At 40.8% G+C, this 26,188-nt stretch overlaps 1 protein-coding gene across 4 annotated transcripts in view; it reads right to left on the bottom strand.

The window, feature by feature from the left end:
* Eml6 (EMAP like 6) overlaps window positions 1-26,188 on the bottom strand; it is a 252,483-nt gene that overhangs the window by 114,244 nt on the left and 112,051 nt on the right. For all 4 annotated transcript variants that reach the window (XM_035452556.1, XM_035452555.1, XM_027387940.2 and 1 more), the window contains 4 exons: window positions 20,600-20,698; window positions 15,391-15,459; window positions 6,409-6,594; window positions 4,548-4,683 (listed from right to left, as the gene is read on the bottom strand). In XM_035452556.1, coding sequence (XP_035308447.1) covers window positions 4,548-4,683; window positions 6,409-6,594; window positions 15,391-15,459; window positions 20,600-20,698 — 490 coding nt within the window. The remainder of the gene's footprint in view (window positions 1-4,547; window positions 4,684-6,408; window positions 6,595-15,390; window positions 15,460-20,599; window positions 20,699-26,188) is intronic.

Below are 26,188 nucleotides of genomic sequence, written 5' to 3'. Positions count from 1 at the left end.
ATGCAGCTCTAGCCAATGGTGTCTGAAAAAGTATATCAGACTTGCAAGGTTATGACTGGTCGAAACATAAATCTCTGTGTCTATAAATAGTGCTGAAGAGGCAAAGCTGTGATTGGTCCAGACAATCCTACTTTCGTGAGAAAAGCCAACTGCTCAGGCTCATCAGCTGGGTGACATTCTCCTGTGCTTTCAACTCTGGTGCTGAAGCATTAGAGTCAACAAAGGTTCCTGCCAAGTAGTCTTTTCTTACTCTCAGTGTTTGAGCTGAACTGTGACACACGAAAGGAGCAGCGAAGACAGCAGAAGGGTGACAACAGCAGAGGCTTCAGAGCAGCAGCGGGAACAGCTCTGAGCTTTCTGAAGGCTGAGCTGCAGAAGTGTCAAGCAGTGAGCTGAAGACAAGTGAACAGCTCCAGAGCTGCCAGGAAAAGATGGGGAGGGATGGTGGGAGCAGAGAGACAGTAAGAGAGAGACTGAAATAAACAAAAAGGCTACAAAGATCCAGAGAAGATGAAGTGCGGGCTCTGGTCCTGGGAGATTTCAGGGAGCTGTCAAGTTTGTAGGGCCAAGGATCTCAAACCCCATGTTAAGTCCTTCATTGTTTCACCCAGGTCACCAATTTACTTTAAAAAATCAGATGCAACATGAGCTGTTACACTTTTTTGTTTTGTTTTGTTTTTTAGATTTATTTATTTATTATGTATACAGTGTTCTGTCTGTATGTATTCCTGCATGCCAGAAGAGGGCACCAGATTTCAGATGGTTGTGAGCCATGATGTGGTTGCTGGGAATTGAACTCAGGACCTCTGAAAGACCAGCCAGTGCGCTTAACCTCTGAGCCGTCTCTCCAGCTCGAGCTGTTACACTTAGAATGAGATGAGTTAGGGCCCTGTCTGTGATCGTCTTGCTGTTTGTTTTCAATCCTGTGCTTCTGTCTCCTTGTTCATTAAGATGTCAGAGTTGCTCTCACTAACATCTAATCTCTCTCCCATCTTGAAAACTCCAGAATTTATATTCCCTGAAACACATACCTCTGAAAGGTTTAGGATTTTGGATTCATGTGTCCAAAGGAATCTGAAGCAGCAATACCTTGAATAATATATTTCATTTTACCCCTTTCTCTTAAGACAAGGTCTTGACAAAGAACCCTGTCTGGCTTCAAAATCACAAGCTCCTCTCTCCACCTCCCAAGTGATGGGGTTTCAGATGTATAAAACCACGACCAGCTGAATAGAACATTTCTGTGTATTATTATTTACATTATGAGGACCATAAACAACTTTAAGCCAGTTTGTATCAGGTTTTGTTGCCAAACTAGTCATAAAAGCAACCTTTCAGTTCTAGTATGTTTGGTTTTCAAAACTGCAAATTAAAGATTTTGTGTGAATTCAGTTGCAGATTTATATAATCATGTTGCTAAAGAAAAGTTATTGAACTCCCAGTCAGCAGAAAAATCTGTTCATTCGTGTGGTGAGGGCACACACCTTTAATTACAGCACTCAGAGGATAGAGGCAGGAGGATCTCTGTGAGTTCAAGGTAGCCTTGTCTATAAAGCTAATTCCAGGACAGCCAGGGCTACACAAAGAAATCCTGTCTCGAAAAACAAAAAACAAAAACAATGACAACAACCAACCAACCAAACAAACAAACAAACAAAAAACCTGTTCACTAACAAAAATCATCGGAATTATTAGTATAACTAAAGGACTACAGTTCCTTTGACTGTGGATGGTGTCCCTCAGGGTGTGAGGTACCTCTTCTTGCACTAACCTGTGGGGAGGGCAGAGCCCTAAGAATTGGTCCTGGCCTTGGTGTTTCTCATTGATGTGAGTGTGACCCATCTGACAAGCTGGTCCATACTCAGGTTAAAGCAGAGTCACTTCTATTACTAGAAGTCAAACTCTTTAATTAGCTCAAAGCTTACTGTATCATTTTCCTAAATGTAGTTTTTATCTTAGTTTAAGAGTCTTTCTTCATGTCTGACAACTGAGTTATTAGAAGAGGCAAGTGTATGAAAATTTTGCATTAAAAATTTAGAAATCGCTGGATTCATTTAGTAGACCTAGAGGTCTATGGGGAGGGGTGTAACAATAAGGCTTTACTCCAAGCTGCCAGGCCGCCCGAGTTCGGCCCACCACCATGTTAAGGTCCCAATAACACACAGAGACTTATATTAGGTTACAAATGCTGCTTGGCCAAAGACTAGGATTTCTCATATGCTAGCTCAGTCTTAATTATCACAAACACAGAAGCACTTCCCCCATCAGAGGGGGAAATAGAAATCTACACAGGTTGCACACTAAGTAGGATCTTGGGATAAGGGTTTACAAATGCAAGTAAGTGGCAGTTCCTTAATTTTAACCAATTTTTAAATTACATTTATTGATTTGCTTATTTAGTTGTGTGTGTGCACACATGTGCATGCGTCACAGCATACATGTGAAAGGTCAGAAGACAGTTTACAGGAGTCTGTTTTTTCTTTCTATTATATGAGTTCCAGAGATGGAACTAAGGTCACCAGGGTTGGCATCAAGTGTCTGCCCCTAATTAATTATTTTAAAACTTAAGTAGCAAGTATGGTGTCATGGGATTAGAACATGACTATGAACATGCTTTTGCTGAATGTTTAGAAAGTCATCTTAGTAAAATGAAAAAAAAAAGCGCCACCCTCCACAAAGTTTCTATAGAAATGAAATCAACAGCCATTGTTACCCAACAGCAAAATGGTGGTGGAAAAATTCATTCATATCAAAAGTCCTGCAGAAGGTAATCCCCCATGTAGTTTTACATCCACTCCAAGAGCAAGAAGGTACCAATGCTGTTTTGCCTAAATCTGCTCCGCTCAAATGTACTTTACTTCTGTTTTGGAGGCAAGGAATAGGCAGAGCAGAAAGTTAAGATTTCTTTTTTTTTTTTTTTTTTTTTTTTTTTTTGGTTTTTCGAGACAGGGTTTCTCTGTAGCTTTGGAGCCTATCCTGGAACTAGCTCTTGTAGACCAGGCTGGTCTCGAACTCACAGAGATCCGCCTGCCTCTGCCTCCCGAGTGCTGGGATTAAAGGCGTGCGCCACCAACGCCCGGCCAGAAAGTTAAGATTTCTATGAGGGTGGGACAAGTGTAAGGATTGGTTGTCTTTGGCCTCCTTCTGACTGGTCTGCTCCTTTCCCACCTCCTTTCCATCCTTGCTTAACCCCGTACTCTGTGTTAGTTAGGGTTTCTATTGCTGTGAAGAGACACCATGACCATGGCAATTCCTTATAAAGGGAAACCTCTAGTTGTGGTAGCTTACAGTTCAGAGGTTTAGTTCATTATTGTCATGGCGGGGAGCATGGCACCATGAAGGCAGACATGGTGCTGGAGAAAGAGCTGAGAGCTCTTACAACTTGACGCATGGGCAATAGGAAGTGGTCTTGAGACACTGGGTGTGGCTTGAACATATATGAGACCTCAAGGTCTGCCTCCACAGTGACACACTTCTTCCAACGAAGCCACACCTCTAATGGTGATACTCCCTTTGGGGGCTCACAGGCTAGAGGCTGAAGATTTTTGCTTTTTTTATGTGGCTTTTGGAAAACTAACTTGCTTCTATATATCTGGTTTTTTTGTTTGTTTGTTTGTTTGTTTGGTTCAAGTTGATCCAAACCACATTCTGTTGCAGAGAATTTAAGGACCTTGACCCTGTCCAAATGATGGACTGAAGTGGAAACCAAATTCTACAGCTTCCCTTGAGGTCTGGTATTAGAAAGGCATCCACAGCTCCTACAAGAGGGTGCCAGTGCAATCTCCAGAAGGGCTGGGCTACACTTTTATAGTGAATGGCAAAAGAAAGAAGGTGGCCATGATACCACATGAGTCACAACATGTGGCTCACTTCTCAGTTGCTAAGTTTAAAAGTAAAGTTTGATAGAAAATAACACTGCTTGAGGAAGACAGCATGGACACACAGTCCCTGTTTTCTTCTCTCTGTTTTCTGATATCTACCAAACCAGAAAAGTGCTACCTGTGGCCACTGATATGTTTTCAGAGGCTGGAAATCTTTACATCTGGGGAAACACTCAGCAGCTTCACTGCAGGACTCTCTGCCTTTGCTACAGGACCACTGAATCTTTGTGCCAAGCAGAAGAAGAGATATCTACTCATTTTCAGCATTGGAGCTTGTATACATATATTTATGCAAACCCTTAAAGTCTTCATAGAATAAGGCAAATACAAACAAGTATAATATACAATTCACATTATATTTAATTCTTTTTAAAAACTTTTACTTATATGGGTGATATGCCTACATGCATACATCTACACCGTGTGTATGCCTATTACACACAGAGGCCGGAAGAAGGTGTGAGATCCCTAAAACTGGAGTTACAGACAGTTGTAAGCCCCCATGTGAGTGGTGTGAACTGTACCCAGGTTTTCTGCAAGAGCAGTAAATGCTCTTAACATCTGAACCACTCCTCCAACCCTTACATTTAATTCTCTTAAAAAGACACAAAACTTGACATTGTATGCAACACTCAAGTATGTGGTAAGTATTAACTCTTATGTTACCTTTATATCCTTGTTCTGTCTCCCTGAGGTCAATTTTGGTTATTGGTTTGAAATCAGTGTCCCATAATCGTATACAGCCGTCTCGCCCACCAGTAGCAAAGCCCTCTTCACAAGCATACATGCTAAAGATTCCAGCCTGTCAATTAGAAGAGGCAACACTCATTCCTGCAATTGCTATAAATGCCACCATTGCTGAATTTTGATTAAAAACAACAGAGCAAAACACAATAAAAGCAGATTCTGTATTTTTCTGTTGAAATCTGACAGCAGATCAACACACTTTACCTCAGCTAGATCACCGTAATTATAGCCACCGCCAGGAGGCAAAGTAATTCCATTAACACATCTAATTTGATAAGATTATTACCCCCGCTTCATAAAATGTTATTTATGAATACCTTGGTTAAAGCAGATTCAGAATCAGATTCCTATATATGACAACCAAGCCTTCCAAAACAAAGACATTACAAAGTTGCCGCACTTAAGTTCTAAACGAATCTAGTAAAGACCCAGATAGGGGCATGGGTGCCACACCTTTTACAAGCTTAGTGGTGCCTGAGATGCTACCTCAACTGCTCAGGAGGGTGCTTATGACAGACAGAAAACATGAATAGCACTGTGTCAGTGTATTGTGTGTACTATGGAATGACTTGCTTTTCATGTCTAAAATACTTTGATTCTTTAAGTTTGGAAACTATTATACTTGATTTATTCAAAACTGTTACTATTACATTATATCCAGTGTAAAGAGAAGTTGATTACTGAGGCAGCTCATTTAATGAATGAAAACAAATTCTGGTCTCTTCATTGTTTTAAGAGTTGTTTGGCAATGAACCAAGAAAAATGGTTTTCACCTTAGAAGAGAAGGAAGGCTCTAAGTATCCAAACTATTTTGCGGAGTTCTCTAAAGTTTCCTTCATAAAAGTCATGAGGTCTGAGCATTCAGATTAATGATAGAGGATTTGCCTAGTGTGTAAGGCTCTGGGCTCAGTCCACAGCACTAAAAAAAATGAAGTCATGGGGAATCAATTTGGAGGCACTGAGATAAAGTATTCTTTATTTTATTTCTATGATGCCAGGTGGGTGCTGGAAACTGCACCCGGGTTTGTGAGAGTAGTAGGTTCTCACAACCACTGAGTCATCTCTCTGGTCCTTATATTTAATTATCTTAAACAAAAATACAAAATGTGGCTTTGTATGAAATGCTTGCAGAGTACATGGTAAATATTGCTATCAGCATTTCCCTCTGACATCTGTTTTATATTTCCATTGTGTCATCTGTATACATCATTTTCCTTTGTGTCAAAAGATAGCAAAGAGCTAAGAAGCAACTTCTGCCATGTATTCACAGAGCATGGAGAAAAAGGTCACTAGTGGCATCTGTTTCTCTGAGGACTACAATACTGATAGAGTTGATGCTCCAACACTCCAACAGGGTGAGGACACTCTCCCTCACCACCTATCACAAAAACAGCAGCTGCTCACACCCCATCTATTCCAGCTACTGGTCACAAAGTGGAGGCAACGATGAGAATCAGTCTGGACCCAGTGAAGAAGGCTGTGAGGTTAACAAGATCCCAGGACACTTGCAGGCAGGCTGTAATTTAAGAAGTGATGACATGTTCGAGTCTTGTATCAACTATTACTGAAGAACAGTACTCATCAGCCAATTAATAGTTACGGAGAAGCCTGATTTCCTATGTTTTTCTTCAGGTAACAAAAGTAACTTGAGAAATCTTCATGAGTGTTTTCAACTGTTTGGTGATGTCTTCTAACTGTAAAGCAAAAGGCGGAAACATGGAGAAGTGTGGCCTTAACGTATTCAAAACGTCATCCCAACACCTCACATGGTAATACTCACACTATGTGCTCCTTGAACAGTTCGGATTAAGGTGAGCCCTTTCCAGACGTAGATGTCACCGTTTAAAGCACCAGAGTATGTGATGTCTTCTTTGGCACATGCAAGGCAAAGGATAGTCTGCAGATCTCCTGTTTTGCCAAATATCCCTCTTTTTGCTGTCAGGGCATTTCCACATAGTGTCCAAAACTAGGAAGTAATAGAAAAAATATATGCCAAAATAGAGTACACTATCCCATCATCTGTATTTTTCAGTAATTTCATAGAATATACTTGATCTGAACTAAGCATAAACGAATTGTTTCTCAGTGACAGTGGCCAACCACAAAACACGTCTGCATACCTCTAGAAGCATGAGAAACCCACAACTATATCTTTAAACTCTAAAAGCTCAAAAATGTCAAAACTTTAATGTTTAGTGACATGGTGGAAGATGACTCCAGTGTCCTCAGAATGGAATTAGGGGAGTCACACTTTTGTTTAATCTTTTGTCAAATGAGTACAGATTCAATGTAGAAATACAGGTAAGTATAAGAAGGAAGCCAAGTATGGCAGCACACGCCTGTAATCCCAGCACTTGGGAGGCAGAGGCAGGAGGACCATTGCATGCTGGAGGCTAGCCCAGTCTACGTAGCAACTTCTAGGCTAGACAGAGCTACATAACAAGACTCTGCCTCAAAAATGTAATGTATGTGTACATACATTAATACATTACATAAAGAAAAATTGAAATTAGGAATAACTTCATGTTAGCATAAAATATCATCTAGCCAATTTTCATTTGTTTGTTGAGACAGAGTTTCTCTGGGTAGCCCTGGCTATCCTGCAACTCACTCTGTAGACCAGGCTGGCCTCGAACTCACAGAGATCCAATCCAACTGCCACTGCCTCCCGATTAAAGGCTGGTAATACCACCGCCCAGCATCCATCCAGCCATTTTAATATATGTATGCATATTTTAAAAACTGCTTTGTAGGCTGCTTGATGGAGTTGGTTAGAACATGGTGGCAATAAAAATAATTGTTTTCTAACCAAAGTTTTCTAACCAATTTTTTTTTTTACTGTAGAATTGTTCATAAATACTTCTCAATACACGTGATATTTCCAAAAGTCAAATAATAACCCAGGCTTCTCCATTTTATTTGCACAGATGATGTGGAAGATGGCAAACATAACACTTGAATGATTTGGGTAATGCCCATGGCTACACAGAAATCCAGTATTTTTCTTTGATGCAGTTTCTAATGTATGAACCAGTATAACTTTGGTGCCACTACATAGCCCTCACAGTCTCCAAATGCTTTCCACGTTTGTTGTTTAATGTCATAACACACTTGAGCATAGGTTAGGACAGACTCATTACTGTTTCCATGTGGAAGTGAGGGAAGGCAGGCAGAAGTACTTTGCTAAAGACATGGATTCTGTCAAGTTTATACACGAGAAGCCACTGAAACCTTGACTGCTGTTTTGAGAACTCCACACTAAGAAAGAGGGCATGTGAAACAACAGGCAAGGATTTTGTGACAGCGTATTCAGATTATACTCAAGAGGCAGGGTCAATGTGAAGCTACAGGAACCAAATTGCATTACATGGATTGACCAAGAATAGGATTTGGATTCATGGAAGGCAAGAAATTGCATCTCACCCAGGAGAGCAAGATTAGATGACTCTAAGGGCTAGGAACCCATGAAGGAAAAATTCAGTGTCTACTCTATGATTTGGGGCCTGCAGGAGAGGAAAATTGGTGGTCCTCTCAGAGTACAGTAGCTAGGTACCGGTGGATACAAGTCTGGGTTGACTGAACTAATATGATGGTGGTGGGAATGGACTTGGGCAGAAAGACCATGGCAAAGATGAGAAAATGTGCTCAGCTATTTGAAATGCTCTCAGCTGAGCCAAGTGCGGTGTTTCTTTGGACAGTATTTTTGTAAAAAGGTATTGAAATAAGTACAAAAGGAATGAAGAAATTTTTGTGAAAAAAAGCTAATTAGATACAAGATTTGGAAAACACCAATGTCTTAAATGTGACCTCAGACGTGCCATTAGACACAAATGATCAACAGATGAAGAAGCATGCCAAAGAATTTCCATCTGTGGTGGCACTCAGGCAGATATTCACCTTCTTGTTGTAGTTTCTCATATGTGAAGATTGACTGGAAAGTAACTATTCTGTCTTTTGACTTGAGATATATACCACTGGCCTGAGTTAAATATTTTTACATGACAACTACCAAAAATATAGATCATTATCCTGAGACTGTGGTAACAAATGCTTTTCTGACAAAAAAATCACCCAATCATTTCAAGTCATCAAATGATTCTCTTAAAAGGCATATATAAATGCCAAAGAAAGTGGGAAATTTTTGTGGGGAAAGAAAGAGAATACTTAATATATTTTCCTTTCTTGAGAACCATTTCATCTAGCAAACAGCAGTATTTTGGACTAACCATGCACCATTAAATGACAAGACATTGCTTATCTTCTCCAGTTTCCATTGGCAGATTGTAATACAAACGTGGTTAGAACAAGCAAGTACTTTAGAGTTTACCTGGCCCTAGAGTGTCTCTCAGGTCTTTTCCTTCTATTATGAGAGACTGCAGGAGGTTGAACATTATTATCCACAGGTTTGTATGCTTATTGACTGTGTAACCAGTGGAGAAGACATCACTTAACTGTTGTTTGTGAGCACTCATTTCAGATGACTGTATTTGTCAACATGTCCAACAGTGAAACTTACAAAACCTGGCATGATTTGACCCTGGCCACAGAATTTTCACATCAAGGGTTTTCTTGAAATGCAGCCTTTTGCTCTCAACTTCTTTTTTTTTTCAGTTTTTAATTTTTTAGTTAAATAATTCAGTTTTTCCCAGAATAATCACACTTTCCCCTCCCTCCCTCTTCTCTTCCCTATCCTTATCCCCAACCACCCCTCACTACCCCCCTTCCACTCCTCTTCCTTTCTCTTCAGAAAAGGGCAGACCTCCCATGGATACCAACCAAATCAACCATAGATATCCTCCCATGGATATCAAGTTTCAGTAAGACTAGGCACCCCCTCTCCTATTAAGGCTGGGCAAGGCAACCCAGTAAGAGGAAAGGATCCCAAAAGCAGGCAACAGAGTCAGAGACAGCCCCTGCTCTCACTGTTTGGAGTACCACAAAAGACCAAGCTACACAACTGTAACATATGTGCAGAGGGCCTAGGTCAGTCCCATCCAAGCTCTCTGGCTGGAGGTTCAGTCTCTGTGAACCCATGTTAGTTGATTCTGTGAGTCTTGGCCCATCTGGCCCCCATAATCCTTCCTCCCTGTCTTCCACAGGACTCCATAAGGTCTGCCTAATGTTTGACTGTAGGTCTCTGTTTTAATTAGCTGCTGGATGAAGCTTCTCTGATGACAGTTGAGTAAGAACTCAAGAAACTAGACATCAACCAACCAAACAACCCAATTAGAAATAGGGTACAAATCTAAACAGAGAATTCTCAATATAGGAATCTCAAATGGCTAAGAGTCACTTAAGGAAATGTTCAACATCCTTAGCCATCAGGGAAATGCAAATCATTTTAAGAGATACCATCTTACTCCTGTCAGAATGGCTAAAATCAAAACCACCAATGACAGTTTATGCTGGAGAGGATGTGGAATAAGGGAAACACTCCTCCATTGCTAGTAGGAGTGCAAACTTGTACAACCACTTTGGAAATCAGTATGGTGGTTTCTCAGGAAAATGGGAATTGATCTACCTCAAGACCCAGCAATTCCACTCTTGGGCATATACCCAAAGGATGCACATTCATAACACAAGGACATCCATTCAACTATGTTCATAGCAACATATTATTTGTAATAGGCAGAACCTAGAAGCAACCTAGATGCCCCTCAACCGAAGAATAGATAAAGAAAATCTGGTACACTTACTGAAAAACTACTCAGTGGTAACAAAACAAAATAAAACAAAACACAATGACATCTTAAAATTTGCAGACAAATTGAAGGAACTAGAAGAAACCATGCTGAGTGAGGTAACCCAGACACAGAAATACAAACATGGTATATACTCATAAGTGGATATTAGACATAAAGCAAAGGATAACCAGCCTACATCCACAACTCCAGAGAAGCTAGGGAACAAAGAAGACTCCAAGAGAGACATGCGTGGACCCATCCTTCACCCCAGAAGGGGAATGGAACAAGATCTCCTGAGTAAATTGGGAACTCTGGGGGGAATGGGGAGGGAGGTAGAAGAAAGACAGGGGGAGAAAGGGATGGGGAAGATAACATGAGGGATCAGGAAGGTCCAGTTGGGGGAAGGACAGAGAAGGAGATCAAGGAAAGAGATAACTTGATAGAGGGAGCCATTATGGGGTTAACAAAAAACCTGGCACTAGAGAAATGTCCTAGGATCCACAAAGATGACCCCTACTAAGAATTTAAGTAATAGTGGAGAGGGTACCTGGAAGCAGAAGCAGAGATTCATAGCTAAGCACTGAGCAGAACTCCTGGAATTCAGTTGTAGAGAAGGAGGAGTGATGAGCAAAGGGGTCAAGACCATGTTGTAGAAACCCATAGAAACAGCTGACCTGAGCAAGCTCATGGACTCCAGACTGACATAAAACTGAACTATGCCACCCAAACGTGGGTGTCAGTTGAGGGGCTTGGGCAATCTATGGGGCCTTCTGGCAGTGTAAGCAGTATTTATCCCTAGTGCATGAACTGACTTTTTTGGAGCCCATTCCCTGTGGAGAGATATTTTCTCAGCCTAGACCCAGGCCCTCCCCCAAATGATGTGACAGACTTTGATGATCCCCCATGGGAGACCTCACTCTCTCTGAGGAGTGGATGGGGGGGGTGGGATGGAGAGATGATGGGAGTAGTGGGAAGACTGGAGGGAGAGGGAACTGGAATTGGTATGTAAAATAAGATTGTTTTTAATTTCAATAAAAAAATTAAAAAAAAACACACACACACAAGTGACAGCTCATTCTGGAGAGGATGTGGAGCAAGGGGAACACTCCTCCACCGCTGGTGGGAGTGCAAACTTGTACAGCTACTTTGGAAATCAATATGGTGGTTTCTCAGAAAAGTGGGAATCAATCTACCTCAAGACCAGCTATACCACTCTTGGGTATACACCCAAGGATGCTCTACTATACTACAAGGACACTTGCTCAACTATGTTCGTAGCAGCATCATTTGTAGTAGCCAGAAACCGGAAATGACCTACGTATCCCTCAACTGAAGAATGGATAAAGAAAATGTGGTACATTTACACAATGGATTATTACTCAATTGTTAAAAACAATGTTAAAAATTGTTAAAAACAATGACATCATGAAATTTGGCAGCTAGTAAATGCAACTAGAAAAAAAAATCATCCTGAGTGAGGTACCCCAGACCAGAAGACCAGAAAGACAAACATAGTATTTACTCACTTATAGGTGGCTATTAGCCATAAAGTAAAGTATAATCATGCTATAATCCACAGACCCAATGAAGCTAAGTAACAAGGAAGGTTCAAGGGGGACACACATAAATCTCACTATGAAGGGTAGCAGAATAGACATCACAGAGGGATGGGTGAGGGGGTCTGTATTGGGGGTGAGTGGGCATTGGAACATGGGGGATCAGGTAGGGGGAAGATGGAAGGAGAGAGTACTGGGAAAAACAACTGGAATCAGGGGCATCTCTGGGATGAGTTAGAAGCCTAGTCCAATGGAAACTCTCAGGAACCTATGAGGGTACCCCAGCTAAGACCCCTAGCAATGGGAGATATGGAGCCTGAACCAACCATCTTCTGTAACCAGGCAAGACTTCCAGTGGTGGGACTGAAACCTCAACCCAGCCACATAACCTTTGACCTACAATTGGTTCTACCTACAAGATGTGCTGGGGTAAAGGTGGTGCAGAAATTATGGGAGTGGCCAACCAATGACGTCGATTTTGCTTAGGGAGAAAATGCCTAAACCTACTAAACAAGTTTAACAGGGTAAGGAGAAACTTAGTGTTTCTCAACACACCTCTAGATTTTATTTGTGTCTTTGTGGAGCTGATTAAAAGTTAAACAAGCACAGAAGGAGACAGAGGGGACTCTGGAAAACATTTCCATTAAGCAGCTTGTCCAGTTAGAATCCCGGAAATGTGGGTTTTTGAGAAAAGTTAAGCCATAAGATAGACTCCTCAAGAGGTGGTCTACATAGAGAGCCGGAGGCTGTGTTAGAATCTTATGTCTGCCAGCATTTTGGCCATTTTAGCAAATGGAGCAAGAAGTAAACGTTATGATGACCTTACTGGTTCCATATACCCACCATTCAGTGTAACTCCATGAATTTTGGAAGAAGAAGCCTACATTGTTTGGGGGCAAGAGGAAGAAAGTTAGCCTGGAAGAGATTATACACCCACACACTAGATCATGTACACATACAAAAAAGAAAAAAAAAAAAGGAAGCAATACTTGTTATCTCAGAATAACTTATAGGTAAACTATAAAAGTTTAAAGTCATCCATTAACTCTACCCAGAGACAACAATTTAACATTTGGTGATATTTCCAAAACAAAAACAGAACTAAGGAATGCAGGGCAAAGGTGGGAGCACCACTACACCTTTTCAGAGTTGGTGACAGATAGGCTGTGATGGTCGTGATCTAGTATGCAGACATGAGTGATTAGCAAAAGGCAGCAAAGCTCATGAGTCTAAGGACACAAGAGTGGCCCCAGGTTTCTGCATGCTTCACTGCAGGACTCATGTTTAAACTGGAGGACAAGCAGGACTAGATGATACCATGAAGAGAGGCTCACAAGCTCTCTACTGCTACTGCTAAAGGTAAGGGTGCCTTTTAAATAACATCTGTCTTTGTGGGGGGGTAGGGATGGCAGGCAGCTCACTCATCTTAAGAGCTGTGGTGGAAGGTGCATTCCAATCTCAGAAAGACAAAGTCCATATTTTCTCTCATATGTGGAACCTAGATTTAAAATTTTGTATTTGTATATATGTGTACTGATGGGTTATGGAACTAGATAGGGGGTCACGAGAAGAGGAAATGGTCAGGGAGGGTGAGTAAATGAGTGTAATGGAACACGTGTGACATGAAGGCAGGAAAGGGAGTTTGGGGAGAAAGAAAGCTGGCAGGAGGCATGGCGGAGAAGGCATTGAGGGAGGGGAAGAGTTAAAACAAAGCATGTTTTATTTAACCACCAGGACAGTCTCAGGGTTTCTTCACCTTGGATTTGCTATTGGGAAGTTACTCAGCAATAAGTCAGTTCTTGATTCAAATTCCTCACAATTCACTTGGCAGCAACCCCAAGTTATGAAACTACTGGACAGAGAGGATCAACATCTTTAGAGCTATCAATAAATACTGCTAAACTTCTGGTCAGAAAGACTAAACTTATCCCTCCATAGTCAGGCTTAGGAGTAGCCCTTCAATGAATCCTTATATTTCATGAATGCACTAATATCAACTACGTTTGTCTTTTACACTTGCTAGTATATGGTTTTCCTCGGGAGAGAGGACATACAGAGTATATTTAAATATTTATATATCTCTACCATTTTATCAGTCTAGTTTCTTTCTTCACTTACACATAGAAGAGGACCTTTGCACAGAGAGCATTTCTTATAGGGAATGAGTCGTAGCTAAAGTAACACTATTTTATAGAAGATGACCATTTAGGTGTTCTGTGCAGTGAGGCTGGGTGCCACACTGCAGCAATCCAAAGGCATCTTTCCCACCATCATTGTCTTGCTTATATCTTTAAATTTTGTACTAAGGACAAAGATGGAATGTACCCAGTATGTAGCTGTTCTTTTGGCCTGGTTTTCTTCTGCCCCCTGGTGGGCTCTGCATGAAGTGTAACTCTATAAACTAAGAACTAGATGGTGTTTGTGTCTGCGTGGAGAGGAGACTTTGAAAGCCTGCAGCTGCTCTAGTCCATCAGCATACCCTGTCATAAGCTCCTCATCATCAAACTACACTTGTTTCAGCTGTTCTCTGGTCTGTGCCTCCCTGATTTGAAAACAGTCATTTCTTTTGCATCACCCGGGAAAATACCATGCTCCTCCAGTGGCTGTATAGTCCTCTTAAATACGTCACACTTCATTTGCTTAAAATTTACTTTGTGTGTAGTATGAAGTAATATTAAACTCCTCATTCAAATGGTTAGAGACACTACTATATTCAAAACTGCCATACAATTATTTCACTACTTTAATTTTCTAAATGCATATCATTGTAATTATAACTTCTAATATGCCTTATTAAATAGTGCATATTATTCCTCATTATTAGTTTTTAATTAGTTCATTTACTCTGAAGTTATTAGCTATTTTCAACGTCTTATTTATCCAGGTTAATTTAGACAAGACTGTGCTTCTGAATCTCAAAACAATGGTAGTCAAGTAAAGTGCCCAGCAGGCAGCGGGACAGGAAGCTGGGTTCATTCACGACTAATCTGAAGTTGCCTATTCTAAAATTCCATGTTTTAAAATACCTGTATTTCTGGATATGGTGGTGCACACCTTGAATCCCAGCACTCAGGAGGAAGAAGCAGGCTGATCTCTGAGTTCAAGACCAGATTGGTCTAGAGAGTTCCAGGTCAGCCAGGGCTACACAGAGAAACCCTGTCTCAAACACGAGTGCGTGCACGCATGCACACACACACACACACACACACACACACACACACACACACACACACACACATCCACACACACACAGACACACAGAGAGGGGCTGGAGAGATGGCTCAGCAGTTAAGAGTACTGGCTGGCTGCTCTTCCAGAGATCCTGAGTTCAGTTCCCAGCAACCACATGGCAACTTATGACTGCCTTTTCCAGGGAATCCAATATCCTTTCACAGACATATATGCAGGCAAAATTTCAATGCACATGAAATACAAACAAACAAAAATCACCTATATCAACACCTAAAATCTTTTTCATGCAAGATACCCAACTTAAACACACAAATAGAAAACTTACAGTACCTTTATATGCTTTACTCCACAGCTGACCATTCTGTTTGGCTGATATGGATCCCAGGAAATATCAAAAATCTGTCAAGAAATTAAATGCTCTTCAGAGATCAGTGCAATCACAAAGACTGTAATCTGCTGCTCATCTGGGCTGTGCAGATGAAAGTGGAGGCCCTAGCTCTGAGAAGCAGGGCTGGTGCTCCATCCCCTTATGGGTACTTACCTCCAGCCCAAGTAGACAAGTTATTAACCTTAGTCACTGAGTGCAACATTAGATTTTTTCCATTTGTGGAAAATAACTTTTGACAGGGCAATTTTTAAGATAAAATATTCTGGAATTCTTCATAATACTGACAAAAATCTTGGGTGATAGCTTTTCAATAAAAACTAGAAGAATCATAAAGCAGTACATTTTACTTCATGAAGTGTTTCATGGCTAGCTATAATCCAATAAGGGCGGCTGCCGAGTTATAACAGAAGGTGAGAAAGAAGTCATTTTCCTGGTGGCACTAGCTTATCCCAGTCCTTGAAACCATTCAGTGTACTCACAAGGACTCTTATATTTTCAATTCTCAAAAAAAACTAAAAATATACCAGCTAGCACCATTTTCCATTTTCTATGAAGAACTTTGAGACAGTTTGCATGGAGTTCTATTTCCATTTAGAAGACAGAAAATACCCACCCTCTGCCAACCTTAAAGGCTACTCACTACCTATTATGAGTGTTGAAAATAGGCACATGCAAGGCCCGTACAAGGTATGGGCATAGAATTTAAAAAGATTGCAGGATGCTCTGATGCAGGTGGCCTATGGGTCGCATTCTGTAAAGTGCTGATAGAAAGGAACAGGAAGCAAGTGCACTGTATTAAATTCCCAAATAATTAATAAAAACATTATGTTGGGGAGGGAAGATATCACTCACATAAAGCAATAGAATAAACATACACACAAGGAAAAGTGAAAGAAAGAAGGGAGGGGAGGGAGGGAAGGAAGGAAGGAAGGAAGGAAGGAAGGAAGGAAGGAAGGAAGGAAGGAAGGAAGGAAGGAAGAGCCAAAAGCTTGACCAGAGCACAGGCCGTCAGCTCCCTATCATTCAGGAGGAAGACAACACAGACTCCAGAGAGAGGTCTGAAGGGAAAGGATTCGATCTGTTATGTCCATTTAAGCATCTGAATTCAGTCGGGTTTCAGTATCTTTAGCCTTTATCTCATCTTCTCTAAAACTGGCAACACAGGCTTAGTTTCGTTATGAAGTCAATTAAAATAATGTGGATAAAATAATTTTGAAGATTATAAAGTATAGTAAACACATGTTAATAAGCCAATAAAATAATCTCTTGATGTTAACCAAAAGCAACCAATTATTCCTGCTGGTACCAAGGCATCAGTAATGAAGAATAAAACTATGTAATACAGATTAAGGGGTCTGGGTGAACAGTATATTCTGTCAGAACATTCTAGATTCATATTGAAATTGAGTCCTAAGAATTAGGATATGTTTTTGAAGATTGTCTTTTTTCATCTCCAGCTCCCTACAGAAATATCATGTTGGAGTCATGAGAGACAGTCATCCCCAAGGCCTGGCCCCTGCCATACACAAAGACTTATCTCCCTGCCCAGTGATACACAGAACTCCAGGCTTCTGGTCTGAGTTCTCTATAGTTGTAAGGTGGTCATCAGTCTCATTATAGGGGAAGGGCATTTAAGGTATCATCACCACTATTGCTTGGATTCTTAGTTGGGGACCACCTTGCAGATCTCTGGACATTTCCCTAGTGCCAGATTTCTCTTTAAACCTATAATGGCTCCCTCTATTATTACATCTCTTGTTTTGCTCTCCTCTGTTCTTCCCCTGACTCCATCTTCCTGCTCTCTCATGTCCTCCTTTCCCCTCCTCTTCTCCCCTTCTCTTTCTCCTAACTTCCTCTCCCCTCCCCACCTGCTCCCAATTTGCTCAGGAGATCTTGTCCCTTTCCCTTTCTCCAGGGGACCATGTGTGTCTCTCTTAGGGTCCTCCTTGTTTCCTAGCTTCTCTGGTGGTGTGAATTTCAGGCTGCTACTTCTTTGCTCTATGTCTAAAATCTATGTATGAGTGAGTACATACCATTTTTGTCTTTTTGTGATTGGGTTACCTCACTCAGCATGGTTTCTTCTAGTTCTATTCATTTGCCTGCGAATTTCAAGATTTCATTGTTTTTTTTTTTCTTTTTTTTTTCAGCTGAGTAGTACTCCATTGTGTAAATGTACCACATTTTCTCCATCCATTCTTCAGTTGAGGGACATCTAGGTTGCTTCCAGGTTCTGACTATTACAAATAGTGCTGCTATGAACATAGTTGAACATGTGTCCTTATTGTCTGAGTGTGCATTCTTTGGGTATATGCCCAAGAGGATTGCTGGATCTTGAGGTAGACTGATTCCCATTTTCCTGAGAAACCACAATACTGATTTCCAAAGTGCTTGTACAAGTTTGCACTCCCACCAGCAATTGAGGAGTGTTCCTCTTTCTCCACATCCTCTCCAGCATAGATTGTCATTGGTGTTATTGATTTTAGCCATTCTGACAGGAGTAAGATGGTATCTCTGAGTGGTTTTGAGTTGCATTTCTCTGATGGCTAAGTAAGGATGTTGAGCACCTTCTCAAGTGTCTTTCAGCCATTTTGTATTCCTCTGTTGAGAATTCTCTAGTTCTGCACTCCATCTTTAATTGCATTGTTTGGTGTTTTGGTGGCTAGCTTCTTCAGTTCATTGTATATTTTGGTGATCAGCCCTCTGTCAGATGTGGGGTTGGTGAATATCTTTTCCCATTCTTTGGGCTGGCGTTTTTTGTCTTGCTGACTGTGTCCTTTGCTTTACAGAAGCTTCTCAGTTTCAGGAGGTCCCATTTATTAATTGTCGATCTCAATGTTTGAGCTACTGGTGTAATGTTTAGAAAGTGGTGTCCTGTACCAATTTGTTCAAGGGTGCCACCTACCTTCTCTTCTAGGAGGTTCAATGTGGCTGAATTTATGTCTTTGATCCATTTGGATTTAAGTTTAGTGCATGGAGTTAGATATGGATCAATCTGCAATCTTCTACATGTCCCAATCCAGTTATGCCAGCACCATTTGTTGAAGATGCTTTCTTTTTTCCATTGTATAAATTTAGCTTCTTTGTCAAAAATCAGGTGTTCATAGGTGTGTGGGTTAATATCAGGGTTTTCAATTCGATTCCATTGGTCAACCTGTCTATTTTTGTGCAATAGCAAGCTGTTTTCAGGACTATGGCTCTATAATAGAGTTTGAAGTCAGGGATGGTGGTGCCTCCGGAAGTTTCTCTATTGTACAGGGTTGTTTTGGCGATCCTGGGTTTTTTGTTTTTCCATATGAAGTTGAGTACTGTTCTTTCAAGGTCTGTGAAGAATTGTGTTGGGATTTTGATGGGAATTGCATTGAATCTGTAGATTGCTTTTGGCAAGATTGCCATTTTTACTCCGTTGATTCTGCCTATCCAAGAGCATGAGAGATCTTTCCATTTTCTGGTATATTCTTTAATTTCTTTCTTTAATAACTCAAAGTTCTTACTATACAGGTCTTTCACTTTTTTGGTTAGTGTTACCCCAAGATATTTTATTTTGTTAGTTGCTATTGTAAAGGGTGATGTTTCTCTGATTTCTTTCTCAGCACATTTATCTTCTGTATATAGTAGGGCTATTGATTTTTTTTTTTTAGTTAATCTTGTGTTTAATTGAGCAGAAAAAAATTTTGCAAAGTGGGAAGCAGTCAGAAGCAGCAATTCTCTACTGCTTGTACAGGCAGGAACTAAAGTCCAAACTCAGTGCTAGTGCTTGGTGTGTGCCTTCTGTAGGTTTGGGTCTCTGCCTGTGATTGGCTATTGGTTACAAAAGTATGCTCTAAATTTAAGCTTTTGGTTTGTTTACCTTCCAAAGTACAATTACTTCTATATTCAGGGACTCAGGGTCTATAGTCTATATTCAGGAACTGAAGGCAGACTTAGGCAAATTTATTTTAATAGGAATTCCACAACCTCACAAAATACTTTACACAGAAGCCAGGGTAGTGTTATTTCTAACTAGATACCACCCATGAAGAATATTTTCAACTTTAATCTTCTATTTTCCCCCAAGGTAACAAGTCAACAAGCCTGACATACAACATATTAACTTAGGTTAGACCAGAAACAGAAATAATTACAGAATATCTTGGATGAAATACTGCCCTTTCAACAGAACCAAATGTGGCATCACAATTTCGTCTCAGGTTCACATCACTGGGAACTCATGTACCAATCTAACTCACCCTGCTTTCCAGGATACAGGTGATGGGACTACAGCGTGAGAAATAGATAGCAACCTAGAACTTGTAACCTAAGCATTGCACTAAGTACAATTACAGCTTGGGCACAGAGTGCCCTCCAAAGGCTCACATGTTGAGGCACCTGACCCCCATCAGGTACCACTACTGAAAGATAGCTGGCTCACAGGTGCTAACCTCATCTACTGATGATGTCACTGGAGCAGAGTTCACCAGGGGATAGAGCCTGGTTGGAGGAAGTGGGCCAGTGTGGGGAGGGTGCCTTTGAAGAGCATGTGTCTTCTAGTCTTTTTGTCCTGTCTGTTGCTATGAGATAAGAAGCTTTTCTCTGTCAAGCCCTTCTGTCAAAAATGTGCTGCCTCACGACAGCCCCCGAAGGCTGCAGCTGAGCAAGGCGGTACTGACATCACTGAGAGTATGAGGCAAAATAATTCCTTCCCTTTGATTTTCTTAGGTAGTTTGTCTCAGCAACAGAAAAACTGACTGACGCAAGTAGTATGCCTACTTAATCCCTTATCTTGCTACCTACTATTTCTGATCACACTAAATTCAGTATGAAGACAATCAGAGTAGCATTAAGGAATCCCAAATAAAATACAAACTCTTATAATAATATTTTTGTGAACATTTTCTAACAACCATTTCCATGAGTCAATGGATATATCTAAACAGAATTTCAAATTCTTTTCTATTTTGAGTTTATAAGAAGCCAAATTCCAGCACTGAAAATCTGCTTTGCTTGTGAAAAGCAATAACAACCATTAGCCACTAATCATAAGTAGATCATGTTTGTATGTTGAACATGTAGGAGAAAAAAATCTATATATGGCAGATTTACTTTTAAAGACATAAAATGACAATTATTTCACAGTTCTGAAATTTGCATTGTTTAATACCACCAAGGTCTTACCCGGTCAGAGTGGCCGGTAGCTGAGGCCAGAAGTTTTCCCTTTCTCCAGTCCCAAATGCAGACTGTGTTTTTGGCATCCAATCCCACAGAGGCTAAACGCTTAAGAAAAAAAGAAAGAATAATTTAATGCCTGAAAAAAAAACGTGAAAATGCCCTACTATTAATACCTACTTTCAACAAATAGTTACTGATTATCTATGAGGAACTACACATTGAACCAAAACTCACGCTAATCCCAAACTAAAGGTATCACTATCGATGGCTTCCAATAGATTACATAGACATTTCACCCCTACAAGATTACACCCGTTTGTTCATTTCACCACAGCATCCTAATGTGCAGTGTGTGAAGTTGCTGACAAGTCTGTTGAAGTCTTAAGAACACAGCTTGAAAGCAGGGATTAATAATCATGAACAATTTTACTGTAAAAGATTGGAATGATGACTCACACCTGTAATCTCTGCTCCAGTGAGGCAGGAGATATATTAATTCCACCACCAGCCTGGGATACTTAGTGAGTTGCAGGCCAGGATAGACTACAATGTGAAATCTTGTCTTAAAAAAAATTGACACAGGATCTCACTGTAGCTCAGGCTGACTCAGAACTCACTCTACAGACCAGGCTGGCTTCAGATGCATGGTGATCCTCCTGCCTTAGCCTTGTGAATGCTGAGATTACAGACATTCCTAAATTTTTTTTTTTTTTTTTTTTACTGTCAGATTTAGGGAGCTATGAATTACACAGTCTAAGTAGCTATATCACACTCTACAATTTGTAGAGTCTGACAAAGACACTGTGTTAGTTTCAATGTAATTGCCCCTATAAGCTTATAGGGAGTGGCACTATTAGGAGGGTGGCCTTGTTGAAGTAGCGATGACCTTGTTGGAGCAAGTGTGTCACTATGGGAGTAGACTTCGAGGTCTTCTACACTCAAGCTATGCCTAGTTCAGTTCACTTCCTGTTGCCTGTGGAAAAAGATGTAGAACTCTCAGCTACCTCTCCAGCACCATGTCTTCTTGCACACGGCCATGTCCTGCCATGATGATAATGGACTAAACCTCTGAACTGTAAGCCACCACCACAATTAAATGTTTTTCTTTATAGGAGTTGCCATGGTAATAGTGTACCTTCACAGCAACAGAAACCCTAACTAAGACACACAGAAAAAAAATCAAATAAATGAGCCTGATTTTGTTCTTCATTTTTATAATTGTACTAACATTTAAAGTGACTAAAGAGATACAATCTTAACAAAAGGAGTATGCTATATGCTACTGCACTCCTCTAAATCCTTTGAGTTCAAATCAGTTTCTTGTCCTCAAAGTCAACTTTTAATTATGAGCCAAATTAAAACTATTATATATAGCTATTTATAACACCAAAACCAGGGGTTCCTGCAGGATACCTCTTAGGAGACAGAATCGTATGTTACAGGCTTATTTGTTTTCTAATTAGCCGGATAGAAGACACTAGAAACTTAAAATAATTTTTATTAGTCTTTGAGAATTTTGTACATGTATTTTGATTATATCCACTTTTCCCTTCTCCATCCTCCCAAATCTGTGTCCTTTGAATTTTTCCACCAATCAAGACTAATCTGTGCTGCCTCAGAGTCTTGGAGGTGTGGTTATCTGCCAGAGTGTGGTTGACTTACCAGGGGCTACACTCTCAAAATGGATTCTTTTTCCCAGTAGCTAACAACCTCCAGCCACGTAGAAAGGGGTAGAATTTCATGCTCCATTCCCCTCTCCACATTAGGGTTTTTGCCTGGCTTAGGCTGGCCCATGTCTTGTATATGCTGGCATAACTGCTGTGAGCTCGTATGTGTAGCTGTCCTGCGGTGTCCGGAGGATACAATTCCCTTGTAGCCTTCCACAGTGTCTGACTCTTACGATCTTTCTGTCCCCCTTCCACAATGATGCTTAAGCCTGGGCTGTATTTAATATGTTCCATTTAGGGATGAGCAGGTTAGAGATGTATTAATGTGTGGGTATGATAATAAAATACCTTGGAAAAATTAATTAGCCTTCATAAATCTTAGTTTTCTCATTTGTGAAGTTAGTACAAAACTACTTTCTACTTTGTCAAACTTTATGAATTAAGTGAAGTAACAAATCGAATGATTTTGAATATGGCAATATGGAAGTATATGGGCTCACACATTCAGAGTACCCATGTTACTTGTCTTGTTGTTGTGATGCGATACCTGATTAAAGCAACTTCAGGAAGAGAGGGTTTGCTTGGGCTCACAGTTGCTGGGGACACAGCTCATCATGGCTGGGGAGGAAGAAGCAGGACAGGTGGCAGAGGGTCACAGTGCATCCAAAGTCAGGATGGTGCAGGATGTTTCTGCTGAACATCCATCAGCAGAAAGCATGGATGTTCGATCATAGCTCTCTCTCCTTTCTATTCAGACCACGGCACCGGCCCATGGGATGGTGCCACCCTGCAGTTAAGGAGAGCTAACCTGATCTAGTCTCTCCAAGGCACACCCAGAGGCCCATCTCCCAGCTGATTCACGCAAACAAACCATTTTTAAGTCATCATCACCTTCTCCCCACAGGCTAGTGGCTTTCTACACAAAACATATTCAATTTAACATCAAAAGTACCCACCAGTCTTTTACAGTCCCAACACTTTTAAAAGGTATAAAGGCCAAGTTTCCCAGAGAGTGGAGTAATCTTTTAACAGGGAACCCTTGCACATTTTTTTTTTCTTGCATACTTCTCACATCCAAAGGGAAGGAACAAAGCACAGCAAGGAAAGACTGAAATAAAGAAAACTAAAACCCAGCAGGGAAAAGACCATATTCAGAACCTCCACGTCTGACATCAGGGGGTTGTGTTGGGATTATTCTAAAAGGCCTGGGTGTCTCTACTCTCCAGCTTTGTGACCTGAAGCACACAAATTTGCCCTTTTGGGCTGGCTCTATTCTGTGCTTAAAGTTGTCTTCAATAGGTGTCCCAAAGTTGTGACTTCTTCAATATCCTGGGATATCCATAGTAACTGATGCCTCCACTTTATACAGTAGGCCTTTTCAGGACCTTCTTGCAGGAATGCATGACATAATCCTGAACTCAATGTTTCTCTTGAGGAAGACTTCATGACTGGCTGAAACTTACATTTTTCATGCTTGATAAAACAATGCCACACACAGGACATGGCTAAATCCTGTGCTGACTTGAGAGGGGTCCTGGCTTTGTTGGACCACAGTTACAGCAGTCTCTGTATTCTGACTTTGGAAAAACACTTGCCTAGGCATTTTCTTTCAAGGAACAGGAAACCCCTTCAGATGCCTTCAAGGTGAAGGCTCTACTGTTTCAAATGAATTTGCTTTTTCACAGTTGGAGTCTTCAATGGGTGGAGCCTTGTCCACAGATAGGGGCACATTCTCATTGTGCCCGTGCAGAGCAGGGGTCCTTGCTAACAGTTTCAGACTCTTTCTCAGCACACATCTTGGCAGCAGCTTTAAATTTGATTAAGGTCTTTTTCTCATCAAACTTCACATTTTTTATTCTTTCTATTCATTTGTTCCTCTTTTTTACTGAACCAGATAAAGGTAGTGAGCAATAATCATACCACAGCTTAGATGCAATCCTGCCTTGGAATCAGCTCCATCAGAGCAGTTGCTCATTACCCCAACATTCAGTTTCACTCAAGGTCAGGACACAGGTAGGTGCAGCCAGATTCACTGTTAGAGTGTCATACAAATAGTCCAGTTCCCAATAGAATGTTTCCCCTTCCTTCCTTCCTTCCTTCCTTCCTTCCTTCCTTCCTTCCTTCCTTCCTTCCTCTTTCTTTCTTTCTTTCTTTCTTTCTTTCTTTCTTTCTTTCTTTCTTTCTTTCTTCCTTCCCTCCCTCCCTCCCTCCTTTCTTGCTTCCTTCCTTTCTTTTTTTGTTTTGTTTTTCAAAGCATGGTTTCTCTGTGTAGCTTTAGAGCCTATCCTGGCACTGGCTCTGGAGACCAGGCAGGCCTCAAACTCACAGAGATCCACCTGCCTCTGCCTCCCAAGTGCTGGGATTAAAGGCGTGCACCATCAATGCCTGGCTCCCAATAGAATTTTTGTTCCTGGCCAGGTGGTAGTGCACGTCTTTAATTCCAGCAATCAGGAGGCAGAGGCAGGCGGATCTCTGAGTTTAAGGCCAGGCTGGTCTACAAAGCAAGTTCCAGGGCAGCCAGAGTCACACAGAGAAACCCTGTCTTGAAAAACCTAAAACAAAACAAAAACAAAAAAGAACTCTTGCTCCTGTCTGAAGCCATGTGAGCCAAAGCTCCACTGTCCATGCTTCTTTTAGCAGTTTTGTATCCCAAGCACAAACCATAAGGGTACACTAAGCTCTGCTTACAATACTCAGTGGTTTTTCCAGTACCAAGTTCCAAACTCTTCTATATTCCTTCCACAAACTAGTTCCAAAGACCTCCAAACCACTTGGTCAGGGCCATCACAGCAATCGCCTGACTTCTCAGCACTGGTTTTCAGTCTTGGTTGCTTGTCTCTTTCTCTTGACAAAGCACTTGACAAAAGCAACTTAGAGAAGGAAGCATCTGTCCTTTGGCAGGGAAGGATTCATCTCACCTTCTTCTTTCTTGTTCAGTCCAGGACTCCAGTCTATGGAATGGTGCCACCCATCGGTAAGGTAGGTCTTCCCATTCCAGTTAACCGGATCAACATAATCCCTCACAGGCATGCCCCAAGACTTGTCTCCTGGCTTCTTTTAGATCCTGCCAAGATGGCAATACTAACCACTTTAGACAGCATGTGCCTGCCTAAGTATGTACTCATATGGTGTGTATGGAAGAACAGAGAGCCTCATATGGCTAAATGTACATGTGTTGTTATAACAGGTTTTCTTCAGGTGTCTTTACTAAAGATGTTTCCATAGGAATATTCTATATAAAAGAATGGTTGGAGGTTTTAGAATCTTCCTTACTAAAGATCTTTGCCATAATTTTCATTGAGAGTTGTAGCAACAGAAATTATAAGACAGGGCTAGAGAGATGGTTAAAAGCACTAGCTACTCTGCCAGACAATCCAGGTTCAATTCCCAGCTGCTCACAACTGTCAGTAACTCCAGTTCCAGGGGAGCCAACATCCTCACACAGACACATATGCAGGCAAAATACCAATGTGCATAAAATAAAAATGAGTTAATTTTAAAAAATTATAAAACATAATTTGAGAAATTAAAAAACCATTTTATCAATATAAGAAAATTAGAATGGGTAAATTTTATTCAGTTTATTCAGTTTATTTTTTAATGGAAAATTAGTTAACAAACACTAGCAGTGAAACTCCTGAGTTTTTCCTGAGTTTAAAAAAAGCCAAAAGAAGTCTATTTTCTTCATTTACAGTAACATGCCCACAGCTACCTAAAAAGAATTTCTATTGCCTTTGTCAATTATAGGTAATGAGGAATTTGTCATTTTCTTATTATTATTGGATTTCAGTGAACTCTGCCCAGAGAATTCATCAGACATGAAGGAAAAAGCATCAGCAAGCTATGAAACCCATTAGGGCAGATAGGTTACTTTTCTCAATTGACCGTTAAAAAACACACAGTCCATCCAGCCCCCACCTGTCAAAAC

The sequence above is a fragment of the Cricetulus griseus genome (genome assembly GCF_003668045.3).
Source record: "Cricetulus griseus strain 17A/GY chromosome 1 unlocalized genomic scaffold, alternate assembly CriGri-PICRH-1.0 chr1_1, whole genome shotgun sequence".
NCBI classification, from domain to species: Eukaryota; Metazoa; Chordata; class Mammalia; order Rodentia; family Cricetidae; genus Cricetulus; species Cricetulus griseus.
This window is presented reverse-complemented; position numbering and strand designations above follow the sequence as displayed.